The sequence below is a fragment of the Patella vulgata genome, chromosome 1, assembly GCF_932274485.2.
Source record: "Patella vulgata chromosome 1, xgPatVulg1.2, whole genome shotgun sequence".
NCBI lineage: Eukaryota > Metazoa > Mollusca > Gastropoda > Patellidae > Patella > Patella vulgata.
This window is the reverse complement of record NC_065879.2, coordinates 34741721-34759915: the sequence shown is the minus strand read 5'-3', so window position 1 is coordinate 34759915 and position 18195 is coordinate 34741721. Positions and strand designations below refer to the sequence as shown.

The 18195-nt window shown below is 35.7% G+C and overlaps 1 protein-coding gene across 7 annotated transcripts; it reads right to left on the bottom strand.

Moving 5' to 3' along the window:
- Positions 1-1423: 1423 nt before the first annotated feature.
- LOC126823910 (uncharacterized) lies at positions 1424-15044 on the bottom strand. 7 transcript variants are annotated; one of them, XR_007681371.2, is made up of 7 exons: positions 14930-15032; positions 12401-12529; positions 7775-7888; positions 4785-4960; positions 4508-4618; positions 2305-2451; positions 1424-2113 (listed from the first exon to the last, which is right to left on the bottom strand). XR_007681371.2 is itself a non-coding variant. In XM_050552986.2 (7 exons), exons 2-7 carry the CDS (start codon positions 12451-12453, stop codon positions 1844-1846), a joined length of 906 nt encoding a protein of 301 aa, XP_050408943.1. In that variant the 5' UTR covers positions 12454-12529; positions 14930-15032; the 3' UTR covers positions 1424-1843. The 7 variants fall into 7 exon arrangements, 1 of the variants encoding a protein (XP_050408943.1); XM_050552986.2 differs by having other exon boundaries at positions 7775-7923; XR_007681366.2 differs by lacking the exon at positions 12401-12529 and having other exon boundaries at positions 7775-7923; positions 14930-15044.
- Positions 15045-18195: the final 3151 nt, after the last annotated feature.

Below are 18195 nucleotides of genomic sequence, written 5' to 3'. Positions count from 1 at the left end.
GGTATTAATTACTTTAGGTAATAATTGATGTTTGTCCTTGATTTACAAAAATTGCATAATGTTGATCCATGGTGGTTAAGAAATTCACAAGGAAGAACTTCTATTTATCCTTGTGCGTCGGTTTCTTTTTTCCGCCGAAAAATAAAATTGGTAGGCCCCTAAATGCCAAAAATATGGAAGATAGCCACATGCCCACACAGCAGCTTATCTGAAGTAAAACTTAATATCACTTGGAAGACTTAATATCGATTGGGTTCATCCTCTCATGACCCAAATGTTTCCCACCAGATTTGAAAGAAATCTGTTGAATGATGTTGGCAAAGGGGGGGGATAACTACAAAAAATAAAGTCGCAGAACAATGAATATCGATAGGATTCATGCTCTCATGACCCCAATGCTACGAAGCAGATTTGAAAGAAATCTGTTAAAAACTAAATCATCTATCACGTTCAAAAGGATTTTTGGCAAAGTGGAATAATTCTGGAAACGAAAAGTCGCAGGATGCTGAAATTCGACAGGGTTCATTTTCTCATGGCCTCAATATTAATGCTTTCCATCAAATTAGACAACCATCTGTTATAAACTCTAGCCTCTATCGCTTTCACAAGGCTATTGGAAAACGGGGCATAAATCTGGTACGAATATCAATATGTTTTGTCCTCTCATGACACAATACGTGGGTGTATAAAAATGATGATTGGGATTCGTTCATTTACTGCCTATTTTGTATTCTGCACGAAGAATACCAGATCGAAGATGGTCTAGAATATGATGTCATTGGTCACCCACTTAATGTTGAAATAAATGGAATTAACTTGTACTACACATAGCTGACTTTGAACCTAAATAAAACAAAATATTACACTTAATAGGAAATGAAATGAAATGAAATGGTGTTTAACATCGTACTGATCTGCTCCTAAACTGGGCTAATGAAGACGGGCATACGCCATACAGTGTGCTATGAGGGAAATTTTGCCCGGGCAGCAGTGCTACGGCCTACTCTTATATCGAATTCCAACTGCCAAGGGATCTTTTACGTGCACGCCAATATGTACACAGGACCTCGGTTTTTCGTCCCATCCGAACGACTAGACAGCTGTCCTTGTCAGGCCCTCCATCCTGCATCACTGACAAAGGGAAACAACGCCGGAAAATCTGGATGAACTTTCTTGGCCAATGCAGGGATCGGAACACCCGACCTCCAGGCTTGCGAGCCAGCATCTTACCCACTTAGCCACGTGATCCCCACACTGAATAGGAGCTGATACTGTTTTAATATTATATTAGTCCACTTAGCTCGGTAACGTTGAGAGAAAACTTTTTGAAACGTCGCAAAAATAAATAAGTAGATGTTTTTCCATAAGTATATGTTATAGTTTATTACAAATTCATAATATAACAAGAACTATAACAATGTAAATATGTCAAAATAAATAAATATTGACCCTTGTTTTAAACTATATAAGGAAATGAAATGGGGTCTAACTTCGACTTTCTTAACCAACCACTTTTCTGCATCAACTAATGCTAAAAAAAGACAGTCATACAGTGTGTTACAAGGGACATTTTGGCCAAACAGCGGTGTTTCCCCTTACACTTTTGTCAAATTGCAAGGGTTCTTTTACATGCACGCGAATGTCTCCACAGGACCTCAGTTTTCTATTCCATCCAAAGGGCTAGGCATTGTTTTTTGCCAGACCCTCCGTCCCACAACACTGATAAGGGGAAACCACGTTGAGAAATCCAGAGGAACCTTCTCAGTCAACTGATTAGTTAGCTAGTGCCTTAATCACAGAGAGACACTACATGCAGAAATGGAGGTTCTAATATAAGCTAATTTTATGTTGCATTCGTTGATCCAATGTAGGTAAACTGGTTATCCTCAATAATGAAATGGTCTATCTGGTCTAATGACATTGTTAAAAATTCTAAAGAACTTTTTAATTCTTGGTTAAGTTTAAGAAGAACATTGATGTCATTGCAGGCATGTGAATAACTCATTATCTGGTTGCATATATCGGATGTAGTGGAAGAAGCTATTTCCAACGTTGATTTTGTTGGTACTGGCAACTTGGAGACGTCTATCTCAATGGGTTCCAGCTGCAATGCCTAAAAGTATCAAATAATTAAATAGCCCATCTTTAATCATATCTCCACCCTGAACTTTCAATCATGATTATTATCAATCTTTTAATCATAGTTTTTTAAATGTAGTTCAAAAATATATGTACATAATTTCCACACTAATTTTTATTGAGTAAACCAAATTAATATTGATATAAATGTAATCATATAATTACCTCCCCTTTAAAATGGTTTTGATGATCTTCCTCAGTAGGTAATAATATAATGAACTGATGCTGCATTTTTATTGTGTGTTGGCTTAGTTGTTCTTTTATCTGTGTACTTATCCTCATTTTTTCTCTTTTTTTACAATCTTCTTTAACCTGTATTGTAATAGTTGAATAAAAGCAAGACAGTCTTTGTTTTTGAATTAGGTGGGTTGGGTGGCGAAATGGTCTAACACCTGTGCTTTAAATCATAAGGTCTGTCATTGCTCCAACTCAGCCTCATGGATTATTTCTAATCCTCCAGTTACCTCCCACAGCTAAAGACCCATACGCACAAGCAAATTGTAAAATTTAACCTCGAAATAACCTAGTTTGTGTTGGTTGAGTGGCTGTTAAACCCATTTCTCTCTCTCTCTCTTGTAAGAGATGAATAGAGAACAAGCTTAAAACAAACGTGATTTTTTGTACAATCAGGGACAATAATCCAGAAAGTTATGGTCTGAAATGGGCAAATATCAAAAGGGATATAAAACTATGTTTGAAGTTTTATCAAAATCGGATAAAATTGTGACGTCTACAGGTTCCACAACCTTCATATACATACTTTCACTCAATTTGTGTACAAAGAGCAGCCATTTTGTTGGGCAGTTTCATTTCGATTTTCCCAAAATTCGAATTCAACCTTTATTAAGGTTGAATGGTGATATATTTAAATGTTTTTTAAAATCGGAAAAATTGTGACGTCCAGAGAATCTGCAAGCTAAAAATGCGATTTTTCAAACAATCGGGAGACATAATCTAGGAAGTTACGTACGGATATGCGCGATTATCAAAAGGAACCAAGATCTTAATGTGTAACGGTGATATATTCACATGCTTTTTTTAAACCTCAACAGGAACCACAAGCTAAAAACGTGATTTTTTCTACAATCAAGGGCCATAATTCAGGACGTTACGATCCGATATGCGCGAATATCAAAAGGAACCACTACCTTTGGGTTATCAACATGCATTTCAAGTTTCATCAAAATCGGATCAAAATTGTGACCTCTAGAGGGTCCACAACCTTGATATACCAGATGTTTACACTATTTTCGGTACGAGGGGCGTCCATTTTGTCCGGCCGTTTTGACTCGATTTTCATGAAATTCAAACTCCTTTTAAATCAGATAATAATTGTGACCTCTAGAGGGACCACAAGCTGAAAACGTGATTTTTCGTACATTCAGGGGCCATAATTCAGGAAGTCACGATCTGATATGCGCGAATATCGACAGGAGCCAAGATCTTTGGGGTTATAAACATGAATTTCAAGTTTCATCCAAATCGGATCAAAATTGTGACCTCTAGCGGGTCCACAACCTTGATATACCTTATGTTTACACTATTTGCATACGATGGGCAGACATTTTGTCTGGCAGTTTTGGTCCAATTTTCACGAAATTTGAACTCAAACAAAATTACGGTGTAATGGTGATATATTTCAATGGTTTTTTTTAAATCGGATAATAATTGTAACTTCTTAGAGGAACCACAAGCTAAAAACGTGATTTTTCGTATAATCAGGGGCCTGAATTAAGGAAGTTGGAATCCGATATGAGCGAATATCGAATGGAACCAAGATCTTTCGGATATAAACATGCATTTCAAGTTTCATCAAAATCAGATCACAATTGTTAGCTCTAGAGGGTCCACAACCTTGATATACCAGATGTTTACACTATTTGCATACAAGGGACAGCCATTTTGTCCGGCAGTTTTGGTCCGATTTTTACGAAATTCGAACTCAACTAACATTATGGCGTAATGGTGATATATTCAAATGGTTTTTTTTAAATCGGATCATAATTGTAAACTCTAGAGGGACCACAAGCTAAAAATGTGATTTTTCGTACAATCAGGGGCCATAATTCAGGAAGTTACGATTCGATATGCAACCAAGATCTTTGGGTTATAAACATGTATTTAAAGTTTCATCCAAATCGGGTGAAAATTGTGACCTCTAGAATGTCTACAAGCTAAAAACGTGATTTTTCGTACAATCAGGGGCCATAATCCATGAAGTTATGGTCCGATACATGCTAATATCTTTGGGAGATAGACCTATATTTTAAATTTCAGCAAAATCAGATAAAAATTGTGACCTGTAGAGTGTCCACAAACAAATTGATATCTAAATAATAACAAAAACACAATATTGCTTGTTACTCACCATGTAATCTGGGAATTTAACAATATGCCGAATTTTTATAAATGCGGGACAAGATTTCTTTTTGGTCTCTTGGTGCCTCCTCTTTCTTTTTTTGAAGCTATTGTCATCTTCCTAAAAAAACACAATTCACAATATATACAAAACTATTAAAGATAATCCATTAAAATATCAAAAATTCACTCAACTAAGCAAAACAAGATCTAAAATATTCTCAGTTTGTAACCCTACTAGATTTTATTTTTTATTGGAAAATATTTCTAGGAAAATGGTCTCTTACACTCAAAAGTTCTCTTTCCAGCCTTCTTTTCTCTTTCAGTTTAAGATCACGATCTACCCCTTGATGGCACTCTAATATCTTTCTTCCTATTATTATGAAAGGAATGCCATCAAAGGGAATCGCTGGACAGGCATTTTCTTGTGTGTCGCAGAATCTCACAGCTCGTGTCTGTAAGTCTAATTAAAAAAAATAAATAAATAACAAGCTTTTTATAATAATCTTTATGGTTTGGGTAAAAAAAACCCCAGAAAATTCCATTGCTACTTCTACAAGTGTTAATATACATGTACGTATTACCACAAATAATTGAGTATGGTATGTAAGATCTTTCTTTAAGGGGTGAGGCTACCCGAAAAATGCTTTCTGAAATTCTAAAGCTAGTGAAATCTAATAAACAAGGGAAAACTAACATTAAAAATAAAGAAAAAAAAGTTGTTGCCAGGATAACACATTTTTGGGAAAAAAGTATGAAAAACGTAGGTACACCATATTTGTGACAGTAATAAAGATAAATGTCTCATTTTCGGACTGCTTATTCTTTAATGATAACCCCAAAACCAGACAGAGAGTTTTTCTCTCTATTTTTTATAGTTTCTTAGAAAATGATGTTTAAAATATTTGCCTCACCACAATATTTTGTCTTTCGAGAAATATTTTGATAACTTTTGAAATATTAATAATTCAAATTGCTTTCTGTCTGATTCTGTGGTAGATATTAGTTTATATATTAGTTACAGAGATATAGTGTACCTATGTTTTTCATAATTGTTTCCCCAAAAATGTGTTATTACATTTGTTTATAACATTTCCTAACTACTTGTAGGCCTATAATTTTCAATATAATAGTTTTAACATTTCAGAATAAATTTTTTCGGATAGCCTCCCCCCTTAATTAAAGATGCATTACATGTATGTAAGAATTAAATCTGCCTATTGCAGGTCTTTTACCTAGCTTCAAATCTTATATAAATTATTTTTTAGAAATTTATTCACATGACTAGCCCATAATCAACTCTCTAGGTCATCGGATGGCCGAGATTAAAATGGATTTGAACACCTGCAAGACTTAACAAGCGGTTGCCATGCAAGATACACCCACATTTTGCAAGAGATGGATAGAGAACCAGCTAAAAAAAGAATGTGATTTTTCGTACAATTAGAGACCATAATCCAAGAAGTTATGGCCTGAAATGCGCAAATATCGAAAGGGACTGACATCTTTGGAATATAAGATATATTTTTAAGTTTCATGAAAATCAAACAAAAATTGTGATCTCTAGAGGGTCCACGACCTTTGTATTACATACTGTTACACAATTGTGTACAAGGAACGGCCATTTGCTCAAGGTAGTTTCATTTCGATTTTCCTAAAATTCAAACTCAACATTCATTATGGTGTAACAGTGCTATATATAAACCGTTTTTTAAAATCGGATAAAAACTGTGACCTCTTGAGGATCCACAATCTAAAAATATGAGTTTTCGTACAATCACGGGCCATAATCCAGGAAGTTTTGGTCTGATACAAATGTATGTGCAAATATCCAAAAGGAACTGAGATCTTTGGGATATAAACATATATTTTAAGTTTTATCAAAATTGGACAAAAACTGTGACCTCTATTGTGTCCGCAACCTTGGTATTCCATACTTTTTTACTTAACACTATTTGCGTTCAAGAAGTGTCCATTTTGTCAGGCAGTTTCGGTCCGATTTTTACGAAATTTGAACACAATCATCATGAGGGTTTAAAGATGATATACTTATACAATTTTTAAATTAGTATAAAATGTGTGACCTTTAGAGGGTTGATAAGCTAAAATTGCATTTTGTTTTTCTTCATACAATCAGGGGGCCATATCTTGGAAGTTACGGTCGCTCGTTATGCACGAATATCGAAAGGAACCCGAGATCTTTGGGATATTAACACATTTTTTTTAAGTTCGACTAAAATCGGATAAAAACTGTGACCTATAGATGGTCCTCAATCTTAATATTACATACTTTAACACTATTTGCGAACAGGGAGCAGCCATTTTAGCAGTTTAGGTCTTGATTTTCACAAAATTCGAACTTAACCGTCATTAGGGTGTAATGGTGATACCTTTTAAACAGACTTAAAAAGTTTCATCAAAATCGGATAAACTTGTGACCTTTAGAGGGTCCACAACCTTGATATACCATATTTTTATACTATTTGTGTACAAGGTGTGCCATTTTGTCAGGCAGTTTTGGTCCAATTTTCACGTACTTCAAACTCAACAATCATTAAATTAAAACGGTGATATATGTGAACATCTTTTTTTTAAATCGGATAAAAATTGTGACATCTGGAGGGACCGCACGCTAAAAATGTGACTTTTCGTTCAATAAGGGGCCATAATTCAGGCAGTTAGGGTCCAATATGTGCGAATATAGAAAGGAACTGATTGATGGGTTATAAACATATATTTCAAGTTTCATTAAATCGTATAAAAATTGTGACCTCTAGAGTGTCCACAAGCTAAAAACTTGATTTTCTGTACAATCAGGGGCCATAATCCATGAAGTTACGAATCAATACATGCCAACATCGAAAGGAACCAAGATCTTTGGGAGATAAACCTATATTTCAAGTTTCATCAAAATCGGATAAATTGTGACCTGTAGAGTGTCCACAAACAAATTGTGAACGAACGGGGAGACAACAAAATACGTCCACATGAAAATGTTGGCGTATAAATATTTAAGGATAATATGGATAATCGAGACTTAGTCTTGGTTGTCAAGTACCATTGCTACGTAGTACGATAATAAATGATCTACACTACATCTTCAAACAGTCACACCTTCACTCAGAATAAAGTAATTTGAATAAAATATTTAATATATTCATTTTTCATTATCTATTTTTGAACTATTATAGAACGACCTGCTTTTTATCAAAGTCTTACATAATGCATCTTAAAGTTATACTATTAAAACCATAACAAAGTATTTACAGTAGCCTACCCATTTCCAGAATTTCTTTTCCAAAATCTTTATCCTTTTTTTTACAAACATATTTTGATAATGTTTCTAATTCATGTTTTTTTATCAATTCTTCAATTTGTGCTAGAGTTCCACCTGTAACAGATTCTAAATCATCATTTTCAGGAAGTCTGAAAATAAACATTAACCTATTGTTTCAGTACATAAAGTGTGTGTTTCCCTACCGTATATATTTATAATAATATATGGTAATACTGGTACTTAAGACCGCATACAACTTATAGGATACCAATACTGGTTAAATCTTCCCAAATTAGGAAATGCATATATATATACTGACTGAGTGCTGAGGAATAAAATTCAAAAAGTTTTACTATTACTAACGTGTCTATCATCAAAGCCTAGTTACTTTCGTAACAGATATTCATATCGCTCGAACGAAGCGATATGAATATCCATTACTAAGGTAACTAGATAAAGCCCAGCTTAAATGGAGCGGGGCCCTGGGCCAGACTTGTATTGCAGGACCCCTACTGCTCCGAAAAGATTATTTTATATTGTTTCGAATGGCACACATGTGTTACACACAATTAAACAGTCTACAATACAAGAAGAAATTACATAATCAAATTGAAATAGGAAACTCTTTTCAGTTCCAAACAGAATAGGCGTGGAAATGACATAACATCATAGGTGTCAACCAATCACAGAGAAGGTTGAGGGATTGCAGACTCATTCAGTCTTCACCCATCACGCCACTAGAACGATGAGTGGAACTTTCATCTGAAATTTAATAGGTTTTTTCTCTTTAATTGTCATGAACTGTGTGCCTGGGCCCCATTTGGCCCATATATACATGTATATAGTTTATTCAGTATTTGTTTAAACAAATGTGCCATTTGTAGGTAGTAGGTTTAATCTTGCATAAAAATTCATTTTACACTTTACTCCAAATATAGGGATAAATATTGCTCTTGACAAATATTCGTTTTAAAGTTTTTGTAATATTGCAGACTATATGATAATACATATCTGATCATTTTTGTAGATCAATATCAGACAGTCTAAGCTTAAATTCTCTGATAAAGTAAGAGGTATTGCGAATATCGTTTGAATTTCAAACGAAACCAAAACCAATACAGTAAAACAGTACCCTGACTTTGGTTGCCCAGGTTACACATATCACCGAATAGTGATATTAATTTCTTTTCCAAATAATACATAATTTAATTCTTACTTCTATATTCATCAATATGGCTGACTTTAATATTTTGATTTAAACCTCTTAAAGTGATTGCCCTAAGCAAGAATGGTCTTGACTGTACTATTATAATCTTTGAGGTGCCAATAGGCTTATTAGTAGAAAGCTCGAAATAAAGATTTATACATTAAACAATGCAGTCAGATCAGTGCCAATCAAGTGTCGACGCTTTTAATTTTATTTACGGCTTAAAAGCTTATTAACTAATTCTATATGTTATTGTAAAACTTTTACCCAATGAAATTTATATATTAATTTAACTTCTTTCATGTGATTCGTTACTATATATTTTTATCCCTAATTTTATCTTTAATCTGATTTGTTGAAATAATTGTCTTTTTGTCTGTATGCAAATTACTTTGTTTAAAAGACCCCTACACAGACAGAAAAGAATGAAAAATATACAGGGACATCAGATGAGATAGGCTTAAGACATTTTAGTAACCCTTTGATATGATCTTGTAAATAATGTATTTTTAAACTGTATATAAAGTAATATTGAAATGGATTTGGAATTGGACTTATAATGCAGTGACCACCTTCACTATAATACTTCTCCATGAATGAGCTATACACCCCCAATCCTAGCTCATCCATATCTACAAATATTACATATGTATCACCTGGGTGCATATTCGAACGCAGAATAGCCCCGAACATTGGGTGATATAATGGTGGAAGATGAATTCAAGACTCGGAACTTCTCACATGCCAAGCGAGAACAACTGAAGATCTAATGGTTTGAACAGAGACAGTCAAGAACAGATTGGAGATACAAGTGGATTCCTAGATTTGGTTCATATGAGATCACAGAATTAGTTTGGTAAGTTAAATCAACTATTTCTTGTACCATTCTCGAAAATTTACATTTAGTGTGTGACAATAATTATCATTCTTTTTGATAATAGACTTATTTACTAGTTAATTTCAACCTAAGTCAGAGTCATTAAGATGGGTCATTCTCACTCAAAGGAACTAGATAGTAATACCAAATCTTCGACTACCGATATAAATGTTATCGCTTCCCTAAATAAAAATTTTGTAAATGTGACTTTAGGCAATACTGTCATAAAAAGTCTCATTGATACAGGGGCGAGCATATCTTGTATTTCCAAATCACTGTTAGATAAGGTTTTACCAGAAGCAGAAATATCATCTTCAGATATAACTTACATTTCTGGTGTAGGGGGTCAAACTGTCAAAGTCGTAGGGAGTACTCTACTCGAATTTCAAATTTCAACCACTAGAATTATTCATAAATTTTACATCTTTAATTATATCCAACACGATTTTATAATAGGTAATGATTTACTTATTGATACAAATGCTGAAATTAATCATAAAAACAAAACTTTGACTTTAAACGAGGGATTAATACATGTCGCATATGCACTCCCAGTGGCACAATAGAAAATGAACAAAAGAGTACTAAGTTAAAAGAACAAAACAGTTCAAAGGAAGATGTATCAGATAAAATACTTAAGTGCCAGGGACATAGAAAACATCAAGTGAGATTTGTCAGGACCATCAAAGACATATCAATTGATCCTAACTCAGAAATATTAATTCCAGCTAAAATATCCAAAATACCTTTAAATGAAATTGTATATATTGAACCCACGTCGAGAATTCAAAAAAAGAAAATTTATTAGGTGGTAAAAGTATTGTAAAAACAAATATTAATAGAGGTTATGTTAGGTTTTTAAATTCCTCTGAGGAACAAATTAAAATTAAAGCTAATACTATAATTGCGAAAGCCCATATCATAAATAAAGATCATATTTTAGACATAGAGCAAGATAAACAAAATCATGATAAATTTACAGTCTCAAATATCCAGTGTCCAAAACATTTATCGGTGGAACTAGCTAAGTCTTTGGGATTCAATTTAGAAAATTCTGATTTATCACAAAAACAGAAGACAAAATTACTAGGCTTCTTAGGTCAATATAGAGATATATTTGCAACAAATCTAACAGAATTAGGCAAAGCAAAAGGGTATATGCACAAAATTATTACAAATAATGCACCACCAATTAGATCACGCCCATATAGACAAAGTACTGAGGCAAAGGGAATTACTGAAAAATTAACCAAGGAAATGTTAGACAATGGTGTAATAGAACCATCTTCTAGCAGTTGGGCATCTCCAATTGTGCTAGTTAAGAAACCAGATGGCAGTCATAGGTTTGCGGTAGACTATAGAAAATTAAACCAAGTCACAGAACCATTACCACTCTTATCAGACACCACAGATCTCATTGCTGCTGCAAACGCTACTATTTATTCCGTAATAGACTTACAATCAGGATTTTGGCAACAGGAATTAGATCCCGAAACAAAGCATAAAACTGCTTTTGTCACGCATCAAGGATCATTTGAATTTAATCGGCTTCCGTTTGGCTTACGTAATTCGCCGGCTGCTTTCCAGATGATGATGAATTCCGTGTTGCGAGAGCTAAATTGGAAAATCACGTTGGTCTACGTGGATGATTTAATCATTTTTAGCCAAAACTTTGAATCGCATTTAAATGACTTACAGCAAATTTTCAACAGACTTCGCGAAGCAAATCTTACAGTAAAACCATCAAAATGTCAATTTGCTAAGAAGAAAGTTAAGTACTTGGGACATATTTTAAGTAAAGAAGGCATTAGCGTTGACGAAGACAAAATACGAGCAGTAACAGAATTTCCAACACCAAAGAATGTGAAGCAGGTACGTAGTTTTTTAGGAACCTGTAACAATTATAGACAATTTATCAAAAATAATTCAAAGATTGCCTCTCCTTTAAATGCTTTACTGCAAAAGGATGCAACATTTCTATGGACAAAAGAATGTGATGTTGCATTCGATGATCTTAAGAAGCATCTAACTTCAGGTCCTATTTTAAAATTTCCAGATTTTAGAAAACAATTTATTATTTTAACAGATGCATCTAATGATTCTATTGGCTTTGTTTTAGGGCAGAAGGATGATCAAAATAGAGAATATGTGGTTGCTTATGGAGGGCGAGCATTACATGGTGCAGAAAAGAAATGGTCAATTTCTGAAAAAGAAGGCTTAGCATTAGTCGAAGCGGTAAAGACATACCGTCCATATATAGTTAACCAAGAATTTCTTGTATTTACTGATCATATTTCTCTCAAATGGTTAAAAAGGGTTTAAGGATAAAACTAGTCGCCTTGGAAGATGGTCTATGCTTTTAGGAGAGTATCGCTTTGACATCCAACATAGAGCAGGCTCTAAGAATGGAAATGCTGATGGTTTGTCAAGAAGAATCTACCCCCCATCAGACAATCCAAATAAGTTCCTTGACGATCAGCCAGTCTATTGTTGTCAGGAGAAAAAGCCAGAAACAATCTACACATTTGAGTATGAGACAGACCGATATGAAGTGCAGCATTCCTCGTGCACCCTCCCACTTGTTGCTGCAGCCATGGATGAAGCTGATGTCCCGGATGATCAAGGTAATCACAACTCTTGTACAATTTTTAACGATCCAAATTTGTGCCACCTGCAACGAAATTGTCAAGATCTATCTGATATCATAATCTTTAAAGAAAGTAATATATTGCCCGATGACGAGAAGATGGCGAAATGTATCAACATTAGGTCCAAAGATTATGAATTAGAAGATGGAATCTTGTTCTATATGCGCAAACTAAAACACAAAGGCCCGAACAAGGAGGAAGATTTCAAAAATTACTGGCAGTACCAAAAGCACTTCAAAATGATGTCTTAATTGCATACCATGACTCAAATTTTGGTGGATGTCATCAAGGCCAAGAGAGATTATTTGAAACCATCAGAATGAAGTACTACTGGCGCAATATGCTCAATGATATTCATCAATATGTCAAGACCTGTGAAGATTGCCAAAGATGTAAGAGAAACTTCCTCTACCTGTTAACGAGATTTTCAGTAGATGGCATATGGATGTATTGGACTTATAATGCAGTGACCACCTTCACTATATAATACTTCTCCACGAATGAGCTATACACCCCCAATCCTAGCTCATCCATATCTACAAATATTACATATGTATCACCTGGGTGCATATTCGAACGCAGAATAGCCCCGAACGTTGGGTGATACACAACCCACCGAATCTACATGTAACCAGAGGCGGATTCAAGGGGGGGCGCGAGGGGCGCGCACCCCCCCTAATTTTCGACAGTGCCCTTTTTTACTGCTGAAAGTGCCTTTTCTCAGACCCAAATATGTCCGTTGCCAACCCGTTGCAGGGATCCCAAATGACTCAAACCATCGATTCAAACACATCAGTCTGGTCTAATTAATGCTTCCACTTTCAAATGAATTCTTGTTGTTTAGCTGACGGTGCCCTAATCCTATAGAGTGACTATAGACAGACATCTTGTGGAATCGGCGGCGTATACACTCATGTCCATCACCGACGCGCATGAGTGCAACTTGATGTTGCATTGTTTCATGTGTGGACAGTACAAAGTACAAGTTACAAGGCTTAAATAGTGAAGTGGCTAGGGAATAGATTCGTCTTTTTTCCCACCATAATGCCTCGCTCGCCCTTGACAATTTTCGAGCCGCATGTTCAACTGGCTTTTTTGCTCGATTTCAAGGCTCTTTTTCAACGATTTCCGAACGTTTACTTAGACGAAAATATCAGCCAAATAGCTCTTGGAATGGCTACAGATGCAAGGAAACGACGGATAATTTTCTTGGGGGACCCCCCCCCCCCAAAAAAATCCCCTCTCAGCGGCGTGCCCCGTCTCCGCGGTCAGTGCCCTCATTTTGCGGCGCCCCCCCTTTTCAAAATTCCTAGATCCGCCCCTGGTAACTACCTTAGCATTATATATACTTGCTTAGGTTGTCTACAATTTGACATAAGGGGAAGTTTACACCAGTAGGCCTACTTGGCGCAATTTGACATGTGGTAATCAATGTATAATTGATGGCTGGGCATGCCAGCTATAGTCACTACTGGGCTGCGGCTATCAACAACTAAAAATGCATGTTTTTTAAATGCTTGACAGCGTCACATTATTTGACCGTTCAAAGTGAAAAGCAAAAATATTTTAAAATTTCGGTAACAAATCAATCCATTTAGTTAAATAAGATACCGTACAATAATATAATAATACAATACGTCGGTGGGGAGTCAAAAGGTTGTATCTGGCATATTTTGCAAAATTCACTTTTTTGCTATTTCAGAATGAGAATTTTCGTGTGCATCTTTTCATCTGGTTGTCGTATTTCTAAGCCAATAAAAATATGTTTTATAGATACTGTTTCAAAATGCCGTATATGGGGTGTTCTAAAAAAAAAAAAATATTAAGAGTGAAAATGTTGTATTTTCTTGAAGAAATCAACTTTCTTTGTGTCTAACCAAAGCATTACAATCAAACGAAATATGGCTAGTATTGGTTTTTTTTATGGTTAAATACCGGTATACGAATTATTGAAATTATTGTTGAGGCTCTGTATACTGTGTGAAACGTATGAAATTGACGCAGGTAAAGCTGAATATTTTCATGAGATACGTCTTTGCTGAATAAAATCGCAAATAACTAGCTTTCACTCCTTGGCTACACATAGATAGCGTATAGCCTACGATTTTGTAAATAAGTATTTGAGAAAAGCTTCAGAAATACGACATTTTACATACGTCATTTTGACGTGATGGTTTTATAAGACATTTTGATTCTTAACCTCTGGGCTAGTTTTGACTCTCCTGGACAATTTCGCAAAATCCAGATACGACCTTTTGACTCCCCACCGACGAATAGTAGATCAAGTATAAATAAAAAATAATAATTGACAGTTGGGTGAGTTCCGTTGTAGGCCTACTGCATGTTTCAACGACATTCACGGTTATCAATATGATTGACTGAACAAGTAAATTGTAATATTCAGCGACAACAATAATGCATACCTCTTTCTTTTTAGAGACATTTGATTATTTTCTTTAAATTTTCACAAATAACTAATCTCTCCTGCACGATCAATCTAACTCTAAACGCTGAAGAATGGGGCCGCTTATATCAACATCAATGTAATGTGCTTGACCGTCTTCGATCTAGCCATAGAATTAAAGATTATCCATCCTGTGCTGATAATTAGAATGATCAGTGCCGAATTAACCATACCGTGGCACATCTGCCCCTTACAGATAACAACTAATGTTTTTTTTTGTTTTTTTGTTTTGTTATTTTTTTTTTTTAACTACATAGGCTATACATTACAACCGAGCGGAATCCCTCACCCATATTCCAGCACCCGGATTCGAAATGAAGTTAACACATATATCTAGCGCCAATAAAAACCTAGATATAAATATCACGAAAATAATTGTTACCTTTATACTAGAAAATAACATTTTAAGACATATTAATGCAAAGTCAATAGACCCCCCCCCCCCCCCGCCAAAAAAAAAAAAATTCCATTAACGTAAACATACTAAAATATCGCACACTAGGCTAACGCTGAGCATGCAGAAAAGGGGTAGGCTACGTCCACGCACCGAAACCAGGTTTGGTGGCAAAATGTTTTTTATTTCACAGAATCAAGGGATTAATAAACTACTAGACTGCAAAATTCGAGAAGCCTCGTATGTTGGCTTTTCGAGATACATTACCGTAAACATTCTAAAATATTGGGGAATCGGGTTAGGGTTGGCTCACTGCGCACAAAATAACTTCTGAGCTAGCTTTTGTGGCTCCGAGATCGACAGATGCATAAGGTATGAACATGCCAAATTTCAGTAACTTTCTATGTTCGCGTATCGAGTTATATCATGGCAAAGTTCTTAGCACCCGGATTCGAGCCGAGGATCATTTCAAAAAACAAAGGGTACACCCTAGCTGCATCACAAAACACCCAAACCAGCTTTGGTGGCAAAATGTTTTTTATTTCACGGAATCAAGGGAAATACAAAACATTTTGCCACAAAAGCTGGTTTGGGTGCTTTTGATGCAGCGTGGGGGTACCCCTTGTTTATTGTACCAACGAACCCCGCCTCGAATCTGTGTGCTAGAAACTTTGCGGTGGTATAACTCGATATGCCAACATAGAAAGTTAATGAAATTTGGCATGTTCATACCTTAGCCATCTGTCGATTTGGCGAATGAAAGATCTTGGAGCCACCAAAGGTAGTTTAGAAGTTATTGTGTGCGCAGTGATCCTACCTTAACCCGATTCCCTCATATTTTTAGTTTGTTTACGGTGATATATCTCGAAAAGCCAACATAGGACGCTTCTGAACTTTTGTATTCTAGTAGTTTATTCATCCCTTGATTCCGTTAGACAAAAAAAATTTTGCCACCAAAGCTGGTTTTGGTGCTTTTTGATGCAGCGTGGGTGTACCCCTTGTTTATTGAATTCACGAACGCCATCGCGAATCCGAGTGCTAGGAAATTTGCGGTGGTATAACTCGATACGCCAACATAGGAAGTTAATGAAATTTGGCAAATTCATACCTATGCATCTGTCGATTTGGTGAAATAAAGATCTTGGAGCCACCAAAGCTAGTTTAGAAGTTATTTTTGTGCGCAGTGAGCCTAGCCTAACCCGATTCCCCAATATTTTAGTATGTCAGTTATATTTACGATCATGAAGAAAACACAACAAAGAACTCCGGTTTAATTACAAACAGACCCGTAGCCAGCTTGCTAGCTTTGGAGGGACAGTGAAGTTTTTAGGGGGGGGGGGGTGGCACACCCGGCCCAGTCAACAGTAGGTGTTTTAGAGCTATGGTGGGCAAATTTTTTTTCGGGGGTGGGGGCAAAACATTTTTTCGGGGGGTTGGGGGCAATATTCTGCTGTGCACTGGTTAAACATAAATTATGCAAGAGCTAAATCTGTCTATTGCGGGTCTTTCTTTAGGCCTGAAATGTTATCTAAATTATTAATTAGACATTAATTAACTTATCCAGACCATAATCAACTCTAGATGGCATCGCTAGCCTGCGATCTTAAGTGGATTGTGAGCCGATCTACTGCCTAACTTTCCTTCTCGATTAAACGATTAATTGGATAATCTAAATTATTAATTAGACATTAATTAACTTATCCAGACCATAATCAACTCTAGATGGCATCGCTAGCCTGCGATCTTAAGTGGATTGTGAGCCGATATACTGCATAACCTTCCTTCTCGATTAAACGATTAATTGGATAATCGAGACTATGCTGTTTATCGTACTGACTTTAATCGTAATGATGACCGAGGCTAGGCAGAAATTTCATTCGCTTAGTTCTCAGTTCATAGTGGATCAATTTGAATGAAATTTTCAGCAAATTGCCTTTACATTATCTAGTTTTAATTATTATCATGAGAAGTGCCAACTCGTTATCGGATCTCCCATAATGTATCTTTAATTGGGCATAATAAAATCGTGAGTCATGACGTAACGTTATGTGAACATATTTATTTGGTCCAATTTGGAGCTCTGTTTAAGGCGTAATGAGTTTGTTACGCAGCTAGCTATTGGTAGTTAATCGGGCTATTGACCAGTCATAATTTGGAACATAAATTTGCTCCCTTTACCGCAGTGTTAAGTGGGATAAGATATAATCAAACGAAGCACCGCGAGGAATATGATAATATCTAAGTGTTCTATAGCTGTTTGAAGACGCCCAATATTTGTATCTATTTTGGAAGACCGCCCGTTCCAGAATTCCAATCATACCGATGTATGGAAGTCTGTTACGGCCATTTTACAACCTCGACGTCTAATCAAGGTCTTGAAGTTTTCTTAGACTTTTAGCTTCCTCGCGTTTGAAAATGCTCGTCTTGTCGCGACCATGGGTTCGATTTCGCTCCCCGGAGTTTCAATTCACACGTGTGTTAACTGGCTTCCGACATAGTGGCACAATACAATTTAGCCATTACCCAAATCTACCCAAAATCACCCGAATTTTCCAATACTCGGACTCAAATCAACGTATCATCACATTTGAACGCTCTTACATTTATATCATTGTTTCTTACAAATTATAGGTTTTATGGACGTAGAGTCAAACTTTCGTGTGCAGTAGGAAAGGTACAATGTATATGTACTGTAACTAACGGACCACGTTCTTTTTAAAACTAAGACATTTTTGTTGATCAAGCAAGCTGGAGCTTTTTATGGATCCGCCCCTGCACTGTATTAAATTAGGGTAAACAGTTACGGTCAAGGTCACATCCAGCAACACAAC

Bases quoted from the DNA above. Each gene is read 5' to 3' on its own strand.
- LOC126823910 (XM_050552986.2), bottom strand. From the start codon at position 12,453: ATGGCTGCAGCAACAAGTGGGAGGGTGCACGAGGAATGCTGCACTTCA. The intron at 4,619-4,784 runs GTAAGAGACCAT...GTGTTTTTTTAG, and splicing joins TGGAAAGAGAACTTTTGAGT to GAAGATGACAATAGCTTCAA. The intron at 2,114-2,304 runs GTAATTATATGA...TGATACTTTTAG, and splicing joins AAAACCATTTTAAAGGGGAG to GCATTGCAGCTGGAACCCAT.